Source organism: Peromyscus eremicus, chromosome 6, assembly GCF_949786415.1.
Source record: "Peromyscus eremicus chromosome 6, PerEre_H2_v1, whole genome shotgun sequence".
Taxonomy (NCBI): domain Eukaryota; kingdom Metazoa; phylum Chordata; class Mammalia; order Rodentia; family Cricetidae; genus Peromyscus; species Peromyscus eremicus.
This window is the reverse complement of record NC_081421.1, coordinates 88,714,804-88,735,055: the sequence shown is the minus strand read 5'-3', so window position 1 is coordinate 88,735,055 and position 20,252 is coordinate 88,714,804. Positions and strand designations below refer to the sequence as shown.

The following is a 20,252-nucleotide window of genomic DNA, read 5'->3' as shown; positions in this document are numbered from 1 at the left end:
CTATTGCTTTTTAAGACATTTAAGATTACTCTTAAAGGGATGACTCTTTCTCTGTAGTTAGCATCATTATTAAATCTTTATGGATAATGTTTGTGGGATTTTTACAATACAAAACTCCAGTTTTTCTTGGCAAAGTGACGCGTGCCTTTAATCTCAGCACTCAGGAGGGAGAAGCACATTTGTGTGTAAGTAGGAGGGGGAAGGAGGAAGGAAATATCCCTGTTAACTTTTTGTTTTATTTTCTATGAAATAGTTATATACTGAAAAATCGAAAAAGTGACAGTTACAATCTTCTGTGAATGTTTGCATTTAAAATACAATTTTTTCTTTCTTTCAGAAAACAAGAGAGTAACTAAATCTGATCCAAAGGAACATCTTAAAATTATTCAGGACCCTGAATACAGACGGCTCGGCTGTGCTGTCGATATGAGCATCGCACTGGCGACTTTTGTACCGCATGAGTATGTTATGCTTTTCCCCGGTAATGTTACTCATAAATACTGATACTGTTCATTAAAGCCTTCATTGAAAATGAATAAAGGAAGGTGTTGATGAGGCGACTCAGTAGGTCAGGGTGCTTGCTGACCACTTGAAATTGATCCTCAGAAGAAGAAAATCCACTCTGGAAAGCTGTCCTTTGATCACCACACACATGCTGTGCACACCCATACACATACACAACTTGTACATACTTAATAAATAACAAATGTGACATGCTTTTAAAATAAACTGAAGTAATCGGCCCTGTTCTTACAATTTCAAGACCTGACTTTTCCCACATTCTCTGTGTCAGGCCATCGTGCTAAACGTGTAACTAAAACTTTTACAACTGAAAAGGCTCCTCACTCCTGATGACAGTGTTTAAGATTTCTGTGACACTTGTTGGGAAATGTTCAAGTCTGGGTTTTGAAAGCACTAATGCTTGTTTTCCTCTGTCTGCTAGCGCCGGGCCAGCTGCAATTGAAGAGTGCTGTAACTCCTTCCGGAAGAGACTTGAGGAGTTGAATGCAGAGAAGCACCACCTCACCAGCTGCCACCAGGAACAGGTCCAGCCAGCTCTGAATCGCTGCTTTTCTTTGAGTCTGAGTCCCTGGCGTTTCCATTGGCATTGTAACGTAATTCAATGTTTTGTAGGCCGTTAATTGTCTCTTGGGAAACGTGTTTTATGAACGACTGGCTGGCCATGGCCCTAAACTAGGACCCGTCACTAGAAAACATCCTTTAGTTACCAGGTATACATTCTATTTTAAAAAATGTCCTCTTGATGATAATAAAAGTTGAGAGCATTTAACTTTTCAACTTGACCTAATATTTCTTTTTCTTCAATACAGTATATTGAAATAGAAGTTCTGATTCAGAAATAGGCTTATTACTGATTAATTTTCATAAACAAGTCTTTAATTAGAAAAACAAGCAGCAGTTTGAACCAAATTACATTTATTTATGTTGGTATTTCTGGAGAACTGTATATTTAATGTCAGTCTGTTCACTGTTGCTAAAGCAGAATGCCCAAGATTGGGTAATTTATAAAGAAAGGGAGTTTAATTTGGTTCAGGGTCCACAGGCCAGGAAGTCTAAGAACATGGCAGCAGTATCTGCTGATTTTCTGGCCAGGGCTTTGGGCTGTCTCCATTCATGGCAGGAAGATGACAGGCAAGTGAGTGTAGATGGAAGACACAAAACGTAAGGTGACTTCTGAAACCCACCATCATGATAACTGTGCAAGAACTCACCCAGAAGAGAAAGATGTTAATCACTCACGAGGGTGTCCTGCCCAGAACCAGGACCCCTGTCCTGGGCCCCATCTCCCAGCACCACCACGCTAAGAAATTAAGGCTCCCCACCTGGTGTGGTGGCACATGTCTAATCCCACAGTATGGAAGCCGAGACGGGAGAAGTCCAAGCTCGGGGTCCCTGTGCTGAAAGTGAGGCTGTGTCTAAAGAAGGAGAGGGGCAAAGGAGTTAAGGTCCCAGTGCATGAACTTTTGGAAACACTGTACGGATAGCACTCGGCAGTAGTAAATTCAGTGCTAGTCGGAGAGAGCAACACCTCGCTCCTTACGTGAAACCTGCAGCATCGGGGCTAGAAAGATGGCTCAGCAAGTAAGAGCACTTGCTGCTCCTGCGAGGACCTGGGTTCAATTCCCAGCTTCTGCTTGGTGGAACCACCCATAACTCCAGTTCCACGGAATGCGTTGTCCTCTTCTGGCCCCACGGCCACCAAACTACACACAGTGCACTCAGTATGTTCAGGCAAAATACTCATCTGCAAAATAAAATTAATCCACTTTTTATAAAGCACACAGTGTATGTTAGGCAGCTAAAGGGTAGGAAATCCTCAGTGGTTTCCCTAATTCTATGAAGTTGTGAAGGTTATTTAATGTTAGCTATTCTTCAATTTTTTTCATTTTAGTTCTTCAAGTTTTTAATGTTGCTCCTTCTCATTCTCTTCATGGAGTTTCTTTGTGTGGACCTTCTTTTAATTCTCTCTCCCTAGGTATTTTACTTTCCCCTTTGAAGAAATGGCCTTATGCACAGAAGAGTCCATGATGCACCTCCCAGATAAAGCTTGCTTCCTGATGGCACACAATGGATGGGTGATGGGCGATGATCCCCTTCGCAACTTCGCTGAGCCAGGTCCCTGACTTTTCACTTCTCTCTAGATAGGACACGAGTTTGTGGAAGGCTCAAACCGGCATCTGTTTTATTGGTTGTTTTTGTTTTTACAGTAGGTTCTTGATTTTTAAACTGTTTGACTAGAGGTATCAGAAATTCATCAGTTTGAGAGTGAACCTGTCTCCTTCACCCCCGCCTCTCATTTTCTCAAACTAACTGTTATGTGTCTGTTTCATATAGCGTCCGTCTACTTAGGATTCAGTTTAAGCAGAATATTCTATTGCTTTTTTTTAATGTGTGTAGATGTTTTGCCTGCATGTATATATGTATGTGTAACACATGCATGCAGTGCCCACAGAGGCCGTCAGGTACCCTGGGATTGGATTTATAGATAGTTGTAAGCCACCATGTGGGTGCTGGGAGAAGAACCCAGGTCCTCTGGAATAGTAGCCAGGACTCTTAACCACTGAGTCATCTCTCCAGCCCCTCTACTACATTTTAAAAAATAAGTTAGAAACCGCTTTTGTTAGACTACATTGTTGTAAGATATTTTCACTTATTGGCCAGGGAAGTTAACTGTAAAGGCAAGCTAGAGACAGTTATCCTCAGAGTCCTTCCTCCTCACTCTTAGAGTCTTCTCTGCAGCTTCTTCACTGGAGGAAACCCATTGCTGTATTTTTCTCTCCCAGAATTTCAGGGCTAAGACTTTATTTTAGTAACATTACAGTTAATTTAAAAATTGTATTTATTTTTAAAGAATATAGTTTTGAGTTAAGGTTTTTCTGTCCTCCCTTTTCTAGTAAGTCTAAAGGAAAAAAGCCATTCTGCTGTACACCATGGTTTTAATATACCTGTTGCTAAAAGGAGTGGTGAGGAAAATTTAAGGGTAGAGCTGGAGCTTTAAAAATTTGTGTAAAACTTTGGGGCATGGTGTTGTGCACCTTTAATGCTAACTCTGGGGAGGCAGAAGCAGGCGGATCTGTGTGAGTTCGAGGCCAGCCTGGTCTATAGAGTGAGTTCCAGGAACTTGCTCAAAGTCCTCTCTCAAAACAAGAACTAAAGTTTTAAAAACAGAATGATATCACTGTAAATATTTCTCCTTAAGAAAGAGCTTGAACTTTGTATATTGAGCTTACATCTTAAGTGGGGACTGACTCTAAAGCTAGAACTTTTACAGAATAGTTAGGAGCTAAAATTGATGTCTTGAAACTTCATCCTATGCCATTTTACTTTTTTCCCCCCAAAGTGTTGGGAGTTCAACCCAATGCCTTTTACATACATAAGTGCTATATACCTGAGCTATATTCTCATCCTCATTTTAGATGTAATTTTATCCAGGAGACTGGAGAAATGGCTCACCAGTTTAGAGCAACTCCAGTTCCAGATAATCAACCACCCTCTTCTGGTCCCTGAGAGCACCAAGCACATACATGGTATACAGACATACATGCAGGCAAAACACCCATACGCATAAGATAAAATCATAATTAATTTTTTAAATTTAGCCAGAATATCATTTATGGAAGAAATAACAGTTTGAAAACAGCATTGTTTCCTTGGGGTAATTGTTGTCATCCAATTTCATGCACCACTGAAGGCAATTGTTCTTTTCCAGGCTCAGAGGTTTATTTAAGGAGAGAACTGATTTGCTGGGGTGACAGTGTTAAACTGCGCTATGGGAATAAGCCGGAGGACTGTCCTTATCTGTGGGCACACATGAAGAAATACACTGAGATAACTGCCACTTACTTCCAGGGAGTGCGTCTTGACAACTGCCACTCCACACCTCTTCACGTGGCTGAGGTACGAACAACTCCTTTTCCTTGACAAAGAAATACAGTGACATCTGGTAGCTTCCTGAAGTTCCTGCCACACAGGTCTGGGCTGCTCTTGTACATTGCTGTTGATTTAGTAGTAATATTTGACACATATGACAGCTTATCTAATTCTAACAACCTGGTTTTGTTTTTGATTTCTGAGACAGGATTTCACTGTGTAACCCTGGTTGTCCTGGGACTGGTTCTGTAGGTCAGACTGGCCTCGAACTCAGCGATCCACCTGCCTCTGCCTCCATAGTGCTGAGATTAAAGATGTGCACCACCATGCCCAGCTTCTAGCAATCTTTTGATATAACTGTTATAGAATACTAGGCTATAAAATGTTTAGTAAGTTAGTTTTTAAATTTAGAAAAAATATCATAATTTTATGTAATAATATGCATGATAACTTTATTGACAATATATAAAATATTAAGGTGTCTTTTAGGTTGTTTCCAATATATATTATAAATGCAAAGTTGAATAGCGTATTATACATTACAGTAATTATTCAACTTAGGCTTTTGTTTTCATTTAGGGGTACTTGGGCATTGCACATTGCAGTACTGTGTTCTGTTCTGAGCTATAACCCCTAGCCCTTATAATGGACATTTAAACACTAACACTGTGGCTTATTAAAGCTAATTTGAGCCTCATTAATTCAATTTTAATCAGTCACCTTTAGAAACATAAATGAACGCTAACTGTAATCTGTTCTTTAGGCTTTTGAGCAATGTCAGTATTTACTCTACCTCTTATAAAGATAAATTTAGTAGTTTTTAAAGTGATGGTTCGTGAAAATATGTACTTATAAGCCTGGTTTAGTGGCTCATACCTTTAATCCCAGCACTAGAAGGCAGAGGCAGGTGATCTTTGTGAGTTTGAGGCAGAGGCAGGTGATCTCTGTGAGTTTGAGGCAGAGGCAGGTGATCTCTGTGAGTTTGAGGCCCAGCCTGGTCTACAGAGTGAGTTCCAGGACAACCAGGGATACATAGAGAGACCCTGTCTCAAAAAATGAAAAGAAAAAGTGCTTATATAAAAAACACATTAACTTATTTAGTTCACATTTTCTCTCTGTGTGTATGTATGTGTATGTGTTTTTGTGATTTCAGATGGTTTTAATGGGAGAGATTTGATAGGAAACATTAACTAGGCTGGTAGAACATTATTTACCTCTAAAAATTTGAAGCAGAGAGTCTTTTTCAGCTGTGCTTTTAGCAACAGTAAAAAAGCCATATTTGTAACATTGTTATAATGTTATATAGCAAATTAAATTTAAATGGCAAAGTCCTCTAGGATTCTACTTCTTAGCTAATAAAATTACAGGTATTTTACGACCTCTGCGTAAGAATTCCTTAAAAAAAAAAATGGTAACAATCTGATTATTAACCACTGTTATCTGTTTCTCTGGTAAATCAGTAGCACCAATGTTACATATGCATTACACACACACACATAGGTACACGCATGTGTAGAAGTGGTAAGGTGCTGGCATTTGTTGTCATCTACAGAATGAGTTTAGCCTAACCTTTACTGAATAATTCACCATCAGATATAACTATCAGTTCTGACTTAATTAGCCCCCCAGAGATTAATAATCTTATTGGAGGTATTAAGAACAAATAAAAACAGGGGAAGTCTGGCAGAATTGCAGTGTCACAGGCTGTGTTTTAATGACACTAACATTTTCCTTTTTTCTCTTTCCTTCCCCTCTGTCCCTGTGTCTACAAACCTAATCTTCTTTTCACTGCTGTTCTCTGTAAACCCTCGGGCCTGCACGGGTGCCGATCTTTCATGTTGTCTCTCATGTGCACATCAAACTTTATTTGGTACTTCCTTTTGTGTTCCCTTGTACCTATTTCATGTCAAATCCACACCTAGTCTTGTCCCTCCTTCCCTCTCCGTCCTGCTCTCTTCTTTCTTTTACATTTGTGACTATGCTTTTTGCAGTACATGCTGGATGCTGCTAGAAAATTACAGCCCAATCTTTATGTAGTGGCTGAGCTGTTCACAGGAAGCGAAGAGCTGGACAATATCTTTGTTACTAGACTGGGCATCAGTTCCTTAATAAGAGGTAGGCTCACTGAAGTCCATTTCCTATCTGAGATTGTAAATGGATGTTTCCTATCCCAACTGCCTGTTCCCCAATACCCAGTAACCTCTTCCCAAATTACCATACAGAAGCTTATATTAATTATAAATGTCCGCCTGATAGCTCAGGCTTATTACTAACTAGCTCTTATATTTTAAGTTAACTCATATTTCTATTTATGCTTTGCTACATGGTGGTACCTTTATTAGCATGGCACGTTCATCTACTCCCTCTGTGTCTGGCTGGTGACTCCTGATTCTGCCCATTTCCTTCACATCATCATTAGTTTGGTTGCCCTGCCTATACTTCCTGCTGGCCAGTTAGCATTTTATTAAACCAATTCAAGTGACAAATCTTTATAGCGTACAAGAGGATTGTTCCATAGCATTTCCCCCTTTTGTCTAATTAAAAAGAAGGTTTTAACTTTAACATAGATTATAAAAATTATGTAAGATTGTATACAACAAAAACGGTTATCAAGTAAGAATTACAGTTATAGTATCCAGTCTATCTGTATTTGGCAAAATTAGAGAAAATACCTAATTATCTATCTTTTCTTGGTGAGCCTAAATTTTTGTATCTATATAACTAAGGAAAACTATAATTATAACCATTTAGTATTCAACTCCATCAAAGACCCCAGAAGGGTGAAATGTTACATAATGAAAGGGACATCAGTCTGCCTGGACAGTCACCCAAGGTTCCTCTATAACGTTGGGTCATCCTCTTTGGCCTACAGGCCTAGCATATCTTACAGACTTTACTGTGAAACGGAATTCTGAAGCACTGTCCTACCTTGTCTTGGCAAAGTTCTGCAGTCACTTTGTTTTGTGTCCCTCTGTCCAGTTTGAACAATAACTGTCAGCAGTTGAGGCATGGCCAGTTTCTTTGCCCATATGGCTAGCTTTTGCCATAAAGAAAACAAACTCCATATGAAGCTTCTTTGATGCCAATCATCTTCTCTGAAGTAGATTGTTGCTGCCAGGAGCAGACATGTCTCACTGTCGTGAAAGACCTTAGGTTATTAAACATATTAAATTCCATATTCTGTAAGTCTTTGAAGTGTTTGAAGATTATCTATCTAAATATATGTGTATGACCTTGAAAACATACCTAACATGACTATAAGTTTGACTATTATAGATGACCGTTAATCTACATTTCTTAATTATATATTACATTTTTAAATGAGCTGCATAAACATAATACCCTAAACTAGAGTAGAAATATACATACAGTATAACAAAATTAACTTTAAATTTGGAACAATAAACTAAAATTCATACCAATGTAAAATATTCTGAGATTAATAGCTTTTTTATGGATTAAAGTAGATTCAATAATCTACCCTTTTATCCTATTATTTCTATATCCCCCTTTTTTCTTTTTAGAATGAGATCACTGAATCTAATCTCCTTTGTTCAACTTTTTTCCTGACCATTATCAATAACAACTTGTAACCAACCCCCCTAAACAATAAAAAACATTTGTAACCAATATTTTGGAATGTGGGTGTAGTTCTCTAGACTACTTCCTGCTGATTGGGCGTGCTGATAATCTTTGAGGGACCCTGAGAAAATTTAGGATAATGGTTAAGTTTTGACTAGTGTCATCTGTGAGGCTGGATCATCTCAGCCAGCAGCCTTGAAGCTGTTCTGGATGTAGAGCTCAGAGGAAACTGCAACAGAGGTGCTCTGAAATGATGGATCATTTGGGCCATCAGTTCCCATCAGAGATTTTTCAAGGGGTCTTTCTTTATCAGACCTGATTTTTCTTAACCCAGAATGAATCCAGAGCCTTTCTTGTAGAAATAAAAGCAGAACCTCTTTCCAAGAGTAACACATCTTTTGACTTAAATTTTGAATTCAAGATATTTTTAAAATATATAGGTTGATTTAATCTACCAGTTTCCATAATCGAAGGTCTCTTAGCAGCCAAAAATTTTAAAGACAACACATTAATATGCATAATCCAGACTCTCTATGTTTGTTTTCCATCTTTACATGGCTTATTATATTTTTTATTACTCTATTTCTTTTTTAAGGCCTTTTTCTACCCTTTTTCTTTTCTTTCCCAAGCCTATATATATTTTTAAACACACTATAAATCGTTTAGAGGTTTTGTTGTTTTTTGTTTTTTTGTCTTAATCTATCTTTACTGCATATCTCTATCTTTTGCTGACCACATGAATCTTTAAACTGCTAAGAGGCATGGCTAGGACCAAAGTGATGGCTGTAGTGGCTGGCTCCGCCCCATTCTTTGGTTCTGAGAGCCTACCTTCACCGTGGAGGTACCAGCAAGCCACGTTCATTGCCCCAACTCTGAGAAGTTTCTGGATTCACACTGCCACCAAGTAGTATACCACCCACTACTCACAAATACCATTTAAGCGTTTGGTAGTAGGACCTCTTAAAAGAGCTGCATGGTTTTTGCTGCTAATGCTGAGTTAGGAAACCATCTCTTAAAGGAGCCATGCCTCTATTCACTCTCAGCAAACAGAGCCCACCAGAGAAAAAGCAGTTACCAAGAAGTCAAATTTGACTCTATTTTTATGTGTTTGGAATCCTTTTTTAAGCTTTGTCGGGTTTTATGCGGAAATTTTGGCCACAAATTGGAGCACCATATATAAAGGGATATTTCCTGTCCTGACTGCCTGTTCCCAAATTCCCAGCAGCCACTTCCCAAATTACCACACAGAAGCTTATATTAATTATAAATGCTCAGCCAATAGCTCAGGCTTATTACTAATTAGCTCTTACATTTTAAGTTAACCCATATTTCTATTTATGCTTTGCCACATTGCGGTACCTTTATTAGCATGACATGTTCATCTCCTGCTCCCTCTGCATCTGGCTGGCAACACCTGACTCTGCCCATCTCCTTTCCATCATCTTTAGTATGGTTGCCCCGCCTATACTTTCCTACGTGGCTACTGGCCAATCAGCATTTTATTAAACCAATTCGAGTGAGAAATCTTTACAGTGTACAAGAGGATTGTTCCACAGCAACAATGAGATGCTTCGCTTTTATTTAAGTGGATTACAAGGCATGTAATAGCCCTTTATGTAATACCTAATATAACTGAGTTTCCTTTTAACAGGTAAAATTTCTAGTTTGTACTGAGATACTTAATTTCAAACAGAAAGACCAGTGAGGCCAGGTATGATGGTTTATACCTGTAATCTCACCACTTAGGAGACTGAGGCAAGAAGATCACATGTTTAGGGCCAGCTTGGGCTACCTAAGTTACAGACTAGCCTAGGATACATTTTTTTTTGAGATCCTGTCTCAAAAAATAAAAGGAAAGAAAGCTGGTGAGATGACTCAGTGAGTAAAGATGCTTGTCCCCAAGCCAGGTGACCTGAGTTAGGTCCCCAGAGCCCACATGGTGGAAGGAGACAGCAGACTCCTGAAAGTTGTCCTCTGACTTGTACACATATGGTGGCACCTGTGCACACACGATATGTCCACAGAAGTGACTAAGTGATTTGAAAGGGTGAGGGAGAAAGGGAGAGAGGTAGGGATGGTAAGTTTCTGACTCAAAAACAGAACTGTGTTTGTATATTTTGAAAATACACAAATCTGTTTTAACCTACTACTATATGATGCATTTTTTAGATATTTTTCCCAAAGCTTTAATATAATCAGCATCCCAGTGAATAGCTATTGATCCTTTTTCTACTCAAGTTGTTTCTCCAGTTAAATTGTAGTTAAGTGTTGGTCACTTGGAGTTGGTGACATTTGCTTAATGACTTAACCCCACTTTTAATAACGTTGATATGCCTTGAAAGTCAGTCATGATCAGAATCTAACCTTCTCTTGGACATTGTGAGGAACAGGTTAATAAACTGCTCTGTTCTGTCTGCAGAGGCCATGAGCGCATATAACAGTCATGAAGAGGGCAGATTAGTTTACCGATACGGAGGGGAGCCTGTCGGATCCTTTGTGCAGCCCTCTTTGAGGCCTCTGATGCCAGCTATTGCGCATGCCCTGTTTATGGACATCACCCACGACAATGAGTGTCCCATTGTGGTAAGCATCAACCTGTTTCTTGTACTGCCTAATTTTGCTAAATGTTTCAATATTTAGCCGTCTGGTGCTTGATGGCAGTGATATCCACATACTTTTTAAGTGTTGAAATGCCTTGATTTTGAAGTGTTTTGTTGTTTTGAAACAAATCACATGCCTTCCAGAGTATGTCTGTACTTGTTCTTGGCTGATGGAGTGTGCATGTCACTTCGCATTTGAAGGAACGTGAGTTTCTGCTTTCTTCTTTTCTAGCACAGATCAGCCTACGATGCTCTTCCAAGTACCACGATTGTCTCCATGGCGTGTTGTGCTAGTGGAAGTACAAGAGGCTATGATGAGCTAGTGCCCCATCAGGTGTGTTGAATCCACATGGCCAGCAGCACTGGTCATTTTTATCCACGTTTTCATTGTAATTAACATGCACATGTGACCAAGCTTTACCTCTTCAGATCTCAGTGGTTGCTGAAGAACGATTTTATACTAAATGGAATGCTGGGGCAACGCCGTCAAATGCAGGAGATGTTAATGTCCAGAGTGGGATCATTGCAGCCAGATGTGCCATCAATAGACTCCATCAAGAGCTGGGAGCCAAGGGTTTCATTCAAGTAAGAAATGAAATTTTAAAAATTGCCCTCTGGACTTTGCATTTCAAAGGAAGACCTTCTGGACTGAGCCCTTGTTTCCAGACGCAGCGCTGAGCCAGTTTCCCCCACTTCTCAGGTGTACGTGGACCAAGTGGACGAAGACATAGTGGCGGTCACAAGGCACTCACCGAGCATCCACCAGTCGGTTGTCGCTGTGTCCAGGACTGCTTTTAGGAACCCCAAGACGTCATTTTACAGCAAAGAAGTGCCTCAAATGTGCATCCCTGGTAATCTAATCCACGCACTGGTGGAATTACATCACGAAGTTACATTAGCACATTGTCTTCATATGTCATATATGACATATAAACTTAGTTCAGAAAAGAACTTAGATGGAGGCAATTTCACTGCATGGAACAAAATCTAGACAAGAATATTCCTGAACATTAACATTGTTTGAGTTGTGAAATACTTTTGTTTGCATTTTAATGTATCCCTTTTTTTTCCCTAATACATATTAACATGTGTTTCCTTATACTGTGGATAACATGTGTATCTATTTTTACATGTGCATAACATCTATACACATACTATATACACATATATACATGTGTATGTATTTAAAAGGCAAATATTAAGACTGCTCATAACCCATCCTCATCGACCATCCTAAGCCTTCTGTCAGTCTGGCATTCAGCCAAGTAGATATTTTTATTATTCTCTATGTAGTCTTCTTACCCACTGATATATGATTATTTATAGCCTTCAAGGACTGAAGTCCTGTCTCTAAGTATATAATCTGTCTATCTTTGACATTTATATGTTCCTGAGATCTTCCCTTATTGTTGGTTGGCTTTTTGCTAGATGTCTACATTTTACTCCTTACTATTTTAGATAGTGTAGTATAACACAGCATACTCCTACACAAATAGCAACTGCTTGTTAATTGAATGAAAAGTCTAAAAAAAATCCATTCTGTGTGTGTGTTGTGTGTGTGTCTGTGTGTCTATGTATTTGTGTGTGTATTTTTTTAAGGTGACAGGAACATAGTCATACAGGCTAGTCTAAAACCAACGAGGCTAGCCCTGGACCTAGAGGTGTTGTTCTGTCTCAGCCTCTTAAGTTGCTAGGATTACAGATTCACATATCCATGCCCAGCCCATATTCTATATTTCTTGCTAGTTGCTAAATATCTATGGCTTCAACTTTTAAAAATTGTCAACCTAGCTAGACGGTGGTGGCACACGCCTTTAATCCCAGCACTTGGGAGGCAGAGGCAGGCAGATTTCTGTGAGTTAGAGGCCATCCTGGTCTACAGAGTGAGTTCTGGGATAGCCAGGGCTACACAGTGAAACCCTATCTCAAAAAAACAAAAAATAACAACAAAAATTGTCAACCTAAAGAATTTTAGGGTTAAATATTCATTACCTGCTTTAGTGATCTGATCCGGTCTTTGCTAATATCTTACTTAGTTTTCCTTTTGTTTATTTAGTATTTTTTGGTATTGGGTGTTACACGCACCAAGCATGCATTGCACCACTGACCTACACTCCCAGCTCCATATTATCTTAAAGAACTCTTAGAGAACACAGTACTATCTCAGGATTTGTGTTGATCCTGATCATTCTCAGAACATTCCCATTATCCAGTTCACTAAATGGTAATTTCATCTCTTGTTATGTGAGTATTTGATCTTTAAAGAGTCTCTCTCCTAACACTAAATTTTGAATGTACATTAGAATAGTTTTTGTTAAAATGTTTATATTTTCCTAGGCAAAATTGAAGAAGTAGTTCTTGAAGCTAGAACAGTTGAGAGGAATACAAAACCGTATAAAAAAGATGAGAGTTCAATCAATGGGATGCCGAATGTGACGGTGGAATTCAGAGAGCACATCCAGGTATTTGGGGTTCTGGTTTTCACTGTGCTTAATAGTTTAAGAAATTTAAATTAGTTAATGAATGGATTTTCTGTATCTTTTTCAAGCTTCATGAAAGTAAAATTGTCAAACAGGCTGGAGTTTCTACAAAGGGTCCCAATGAATATATTCAGGAAATAGAATTTGAAAATCTATCACCAGGAAGTGTTATCATATTCAGGTATGTTAATTAGAGTTCAAACGGTTGACTTTACTTATATTGAAAATATTTTGGGGGGTCTGGAGCGATGGCTCAGCGGTTAAGAGTGCTTGCTGATATTGTAGAGGACCTGGTTCAGATCCCAGCAGCCATGTCAGGTGCTCACAACCACCTATACCTCCAGTTCCAGAGGATCTGATGTCTTCTTCTGCTCTCTCTGGGCACCTGCACACATTCAATTTGTACACACAGAGGCACATAACATTTTTTAAAAATCTAGAAAAAAATAGTTTGTGTATCTTGTTAAGTTTGAATAAACTAAAAGTTACCTGTTTTTTTTATCAACATTATTCAGAGTTAGTCTTGATCCACATGCTCAAGTCGCTGTCGGAATTCTTCGAAATCACCTGACCCAGTTCAGCTCTCTATTTAAATCTGGAAGCCTTGCTGTTGACAACTCAAATCCTATATTAAAAACCCCCTTCGCTTCGTAAGTATTCCCTATTTTATAGATCTACCACCTCAACAATGATGCGCTACCCCTAGCCTGATCTGGACAGTTGTAAGCATGCTTTCTCTCCTTGCTACTACTCAAAGTGTGGTCTGCAGGCCATTGATGTCAGCATCAGCCACTGTTAACATTTCAGTCTGTCACTTCATCATTTGTGTGTGTGCTCACCTGTGCACCTCTTCATGCTTATATATTCTTTCTCTATAGATTCTCTCTCTCTCTCTCTCTCTCTCTCTATCTATCTATCTATATATATAAGCATGATTTTTCTAATCTCTCTAAGATTTAGTTGCATACATTATACTGCTTACCATATCATTTTTAATGTCAACATATTATTGTTTTATATATAGCAATGTCATAATAAATTTAGTTACTGTCCACTCTGAGATATCTAGAGCGCTTCTAATTATTTCTTATTATGTGTATCTTGGTACCCTGATTTTTACTTAAGCTTTTAAATATTTCTTTGCTGTGTGGTACCACATAGTGCTGAAGAATATCCATTTTAGACTAAGTTTAGCTAAAGCTTCAACACTGTCAGCATGATGTTGGCCAAGTTATGTAGAATTTTCTGGACAGTGGAGCTAACAGTAGTATTTACCTCTTAAGATTAAACAGGATAAAACATGGAAAACATGTGACACCATGCCTGTCATCTGGTAGCTGCTTAGCATGTTTGCTATCACTGGCACTAAGTTAAATTTCTAGAAATGGAGTTTGGGGTTAGAATGTATCACATACTTAGAGTTTTTAATCCATTCTGTAAAGTAACCTCTGGAAAGATTATATCAAAGAGCATGTTCACCTTTATGTAAGAGTTTCATCTTTGTCAATAATGAATATATATTATTATAATGTTATATTTAAAAGCATAAAGTATGCAGCACTCAGGAGGATCCTGTAAGTTCAAGGCCTGTGTAGTCTACATAGAGTTCCAGGCTAGCCAGGAATACTTAGTGAGACTTTGTCTCTAAAACATCAACAAAAAATAGAGTATAAGTTGGGTTTGAATTCTATTTCAGACTCTGATGAGCTATGAGAAGATAGACCTGGTTAGGGTTATAACTCAGTTGGTAGAATACTTTCTTAGCATGCACAAATCCCAGGGTTTATTCCGTAGTGCCACATGGTAGTATACACCTATAATCACAGCACTTCAAAGGAAGTAACAGGATAATCAGAAGTTCAGTGTAATCCTTGACTGCATAGTGAATTCGAGGCCAGCCTGAAATACATTAGACCCTGCAATATGACTGTGGGTGTCATATTCTTAAAATTACTTCCTGCTGTCTGGGGGAATGATGGCATCTTTAGGGGGTCCTGAAAAGAAAAATTTTGGGTTAATTGTCAAGTCCTGGGAGAGGTAGCTGTATCATTTGTTGTCCAGTCTCTGCATAATAGGAAAGTGCAGGGCTTGTCAAGTCCTAGCTAGAGTAGTCTGTGAAGCTGGATCATCTCAGCTAGCCATCTTGAAATTGTCCTAAGCAGTTTGTAGTCCAAAACCAATCTTTGGGTGGTGTTTGTCAGGTTAATAGTGTTATCACAGTTCATGTGGAATCATTATTGTGGGGCCCCAACATCCATTTGAAGATTTCAAAGATTACATTAGGTCAGATTATTTCTTTTCTTGGTAATTTTTTCCGGATAGTTCTCCTTCTTTGGATGCTTATTTGTCCAAAGGTCTTTAAATTTTTCAAGATGGTTGTTTTTATTTTCCTGAAAAGACAAAAACAAAACCCTTTCCCAACCCTAACTTTGGGGATTTTCCAAGTCTAATCTTTATCAATTTTGATTTCTGGTTTCTACTTAAATTTTTGTTTTATTTTCTAAAGCTATTCTATCATCCAGAGCAGTATGGTTTTTTTACAATAGGTATTAGGTTCTTTAATTGCTCTGGAAAGGAGTTTCTTCCACGATGACAGGAAAGGACTGAATGGAATTTAACCTTGGGGCCTTTGAGAGGCCCCTCAGGGTGTTTCCCAGTGAGAAAGGCAAGGGATTACTTTGTCTGCCCCTTGTTGACCTACATTCATTGGCCCAATGTCTGCCTTTGCCACACCTGCATAATTCAGAAGGGAGGGGTATTCTGTTGGAATTATTCCTTGAAAAAAACATTATTTCTAGGAACACTCTGTTTACAGTCCCTTTTTAGGTGACTTTATTTACCGCAATTGAAACATTTGACATTACTATTTTTCTTCAAACCTCTGGAAATCACCTCTCCTATCCAAGCATCATCATGATCATGAAATTCAACATTAATTGTATCTCAGATCTATTCCTCCAAGGGTGCTGATCTTGCCTTTAATGGTCTAATTACCCATTTGCATTGTGAATTAGCATTTTCAAAAGCCAAAGATTCAACTAATATTTGTCTAGCTTCTGAATTTAGTATCATTCTATTTACTACTGAAATCAGTCTTTGTAAGAAATTAGTGAATGTTTCTTTTGGGCCCTGTAAAACTTCAGTAAATGATTCAGTTTTCTTTCCTACTTCTTCAATTCTCTCCCAAGCATTCAAGGCTGCTGTGGGGCATAAAGCTATGGTGTGGTCATCATATAAAGATTGTCTTTGTACATCAGCATAATCGCCCTCCCCAAGAAGCTGTTCTTGGCAAATTTCAACACCTCTAGCCCTACTCCACTGTTCAATGGTCTTAGCCTCATCCTTCCACCAGGTCCTCCATTGTAATTGGGGACCAGCCTCTAAGACTCTGTAACCAAATTTCTCCAGTCTTGAGAGATAATTCTATTACAAGTTGACCACAGGTTTAACATCTGCCTCACAAACAGTGAGTGCATGCCATATCGGACTATTGCTTTGAATTTCCTCAAATCTAACATTTGCACAGGAGTCCATTCAGCTTACACAGTCTTGGGGATATCTATTATTTGGCAGTTCCTGTCAGGTTACTGGATAAATTAAGGTTGGCTGTTTGAAAACCTTAGGCTCTTTCTCTGTAACATTCTAATGCAATGTTGAGATTGGTTCTCCTTTAAATTTCTCTGTCTGGGTCTGAATATCTCTATGATCTGTTTTAATAAGCTTTTCTAAGACTTGTATCTTGCTTGGCACTCATATCAACCAAATTGGCACTCATATAAACCAACTTTTTTAGGGATAAAATAAGAATGATCAAACCAATAATGTTTATAATTGACATTACATCAATCCTATCTAAGTTAATTATCCTCTCATTTAATTGTTCCATTTTCAAACCATCTAGTGTATTATCAGAGACCAAACTCTTTCCACTGTAATAAATAAATTTTTTTTTACATTTTATAAAATCTTTTATTGACAAATAATTCACATAGTATACAATTTGCCTGTTTGCACAATTTGATAGACTTTAGTCCAGCATCCTCATAGGGCCATGACACCATCACCACTTTTTATTTTAAAACATCACTGTCTTCAATTTCATACACACGTATAAGGTGTGGTGATTACATTCCACCTTATTTTTTTTAAATGAACATAATATTTGCAATTGTAACCATTTTTAAGTTCACAATTCAGTGGCATGAATTATATTCAAAATATTAATTGCACTCATGATATTCATTAATTATACTCAGATATTAATTACATTTGTGGTATTCATTGATTACATTTGCAGTATCCATTCAATAACTATATTTATGATATTCATTAATTACATTAATTGTATTGATTTATTACATTCATGATATTGTGTCCTGATACTACTATCCGTTTGTGGGGCTTTTCCATCACACAAAACAGAAACTCTTTACTTAGGAAATCATTGCTCTATATTCCTTTCTTCTCCATCTTGAGATAACGTCTAATCTTTCTTTCTCTATGAATTTGTATATTCTATATATTTCATGTAATACAATTCTATAGTATTTGTCCTTTTATTTGAATGTAGAAACATTTTATGTACACTTCAGGAAAAATAATACACAGATAGCTTGAACATAAAAACAGGTTATAATTCAAAAGTCCGGGGTTATTTGAAACTGGAAAATATTTTCTCTGTAGAAAATAGTTAAAATGGTAACATTTCCCAATAAGCCCTTTTAAGCATTTAGCAGCTCTTGCTGCTCTTGCAGAGGACCAGAGTTTGGTTCCCAGGACCCATGGTAGGTGGGTCACAACTGCTTGTGATGCAGCTTGAGGGGACCCAATGCCCACTTTGGGCCTCCATAGGCTCTGCATACACATGCACCTACACACACAGACACATAGATGAAATTCTTTATTGTTAGCTGCCTCTGGGTTTATAAACTTAGTTTAGGAGTGACATTAGCTCTTATTTAATTTCTACCACGTGTTGCCCCTTAATTATTACTTGTGATATAGTATGATAGTATATGTTTACTTAAATGCTGAGTTCCTAGAATGTATATGTACTGATTAGGTTTTATTGTCAACTTGATATAGCTAGAGTCACCTGCAAAAAGGGCACCTCAGTTGAGGAAATCCCTAGAACAGATTGGCCTGGGGACCAAGTATTCAAATATACACGCCTATGGGGGTCCTTCTTATTCAAACCACCACACCACCCCTAATGGGTTTCGGTCAGAGTGTTTTATTATAGCGGCAGAAAAGCAACTAGAATGATGTATTCTAAGACATTTAATATTTATAGTACAGATTTTTTTTTTGCTTTTATTTTACGTAAATGAAATGTCAGTGTATTTATTAATCACCTTTATTTTCTAATTCTTAGCATTGCCTCTAAATTGACTTTGGCTGAGCTGAATCAGGTACTTTACCGATGTGAATCAGAAGAACAGGAAGATGGTGGAGGATGTTATAACATACCAAACTGGTCATCCCTTAAGTATGCAGGACTTCAAGGTAGGTATAAGGACAAAGCTTTGTTTGTTTGTTTGTTTGTTTGTTTGTTTCTTTAGTGGTCATCTTCATAGAAATAAGAATATAAACCTAGAATATGGACACCTGAGTTCAAATTATAACTTATGGCTCCTTGTTGATTGACCATTAGTGAGTAGCATAACATTTCTAACTCCAATTTCTGCCTCACTAAAGTATGAATACTTGAAGCAGGCATGTGGTAATGCCTGCTTTAATTTTTTTAGATTATTTTATTTTATTTTAAGAGTGTGAGTGTTTTGCTTGCATGTATGTATGCATACATGTGCATGCCTGTTGCCTGCAAAAGCTGTAGAAGGTATTAGATTCCCCTATCAGTGGGTGCTAGGTATTTGAGCCCCTAGAATTGGAGTTACAGTAGATTTTTGCCGTGTGGATGCTGGGAACTGAACTCAGATCTTCTGCAAGAGCATCAAGTGGTCTTAACCACTGAGCCACCTCTGGTGTACAGTTATAGTTTCAGTACGTGGGAGGCAGAAGTAGGTGGATCTCCACGAGTTCAATGCCTGCTTGTTCTACATAGTGAGTCCCAGGCCAGCCAGAGCTGTACAGTGAAACCCTGTCTCAAACAAAACAAAACAAAACAAAAAAGTATTAATAATAGCCAAGCATGGTGGAACAAGACTGTAATCCCAACTACTCAGGAGGCTGAAACAGGACAGTTGAGAATTTGAGACCACCTGGGCTATAAGGGGAACCTTGTTTCAAGAGAAAAAAAAAAACTGTAAGCAATGTTACTTAATTAAATGAGATCATTCATATAAAATACAATGTGACAAAGTATTCGGTCAGTAAGTGCTCCCTAAAACTGCTAGTTCTGTGTCTTTGCTTAAGGGCATTTATTTCTCTTAAACATTAACCTCAATAAATATTTCTTGTCTTGGTTTATTATGTAACAAGAAACAATATCCTAGACATTGAGTTTTAGACATGTTATGCTACTTTTGAAAAGTCAAGTGAGACTGAGTTGTAAATAAAATATTTAATTGGAAAATTTTTGCTGCGTATTTGCTTTTTCCTATATAGTTAAAATATATAGTGTTTATAGAGCTACCATATGAGCCTGATATAAAATGGGGATTTTAACTTAGACTCCACATATGAGAGAAAGCATGCAATATTCTGTGTGAGTCTAACTTATTTCACTTAACGTGATGCTTTCTGGTTCCACGTGTTTTTCTTCCAGGGACATAGTTTCCATTGTATGTACTTTCCACTTTTCCTATCTTGGCTCTTGTGAATAGTGCCCCAGTACATGTGCATGTGCAATCTCTGTGGGGTGCTGACTTAAGATTCCTTCCATTGTGAACCCAAGAGTGGTGTGTGTCTGGATCATAAAGTAGTTCTAGTTCTAGTGTTTTCAGGAGGCCCCACACTGATACTCATATTAACTGTATCAGTTTACATTCCCATTAGTAATAGCAAGTGAAGGGTTCCCTTCCCCCACCCCCGCATCCTTGCGAGCATTTGTTGTTTATTTTCTGTTTTAAATTCATTTTATTGTTATTATTGTGTAAGTATGAGTGTGGGCACATGCATGCCTTTTACCACCTGGTCCATTTCCCTGGCCCTGTTGTCTTCATGATAACAGCCATTATGATCAAAATGAGATGGAATTTCATTGTAATTTTAATTTGCATTTCCATCATGGCTAAGT

The 20,252-nt window shown here is 38.1% G+C and overlaps 1 protein-coding gene across 2 annotated transcripts in view; it reads left to right on the top strand.

Moving 5' to 3' along the window:
• Agl (amylo-alpha-1, 6-glucosidase, 4-alpha-glucanotransferase) overlaps positions 1-20,252 on the top strand; it is a 93,671-nt gene that overhangs the window by 47,299 nt on the left and 26,120 nt on the right. For both annotated transcript variants that reach the window (XM_059266157.1, XM_059266158.1), the window contains 14 exons: positions 338-461; positions 944-1,046; positions 1,135-1,232; positions 2,498-2,637; positions 4,232-4,419; positions 6,384-6,507; positions 10,394-10,557; positions 10,807-10,908; positions 11,004-11,159; positions 11,275-11,425; positions 12,912-13,036; positions 13,123-13,235; positions 13,570-13,704; positions 18,429-18,559. In XM_059266157.1, coding sequence (XP_059122140.1) covers positions 338-461; positions 944-1,046; positions 1,135-1,232; positions 2,498-2,637; positions 4,232-4,419; positions 6,384-6,507; positions 10,394-10,557; positions 10,807-10,908; positions 11,004-11,159; positions 11,275-11,425; positions 12,912-13,036; positions 13,123-13,235; positions 13,570-13,704; positions 18,429-18,559 — 1,854 coding nt within the window. The remainder of the gene's footprint in view (positions 1-337; positions 462-943; positions 1,047-1,134; positions 1,233-2,497; positions 2,638-4,231; positions 4,420-6,383; positions 6,508-10,393; positions 10,558-10,806; positions 10,909-11,003; positions 11,160-11,274; positions 11,426-12,911; positions 13,037-13,122; positions 13,236-13,569; positions 13,705-18,428; positions 18,560-20,252) is intronic.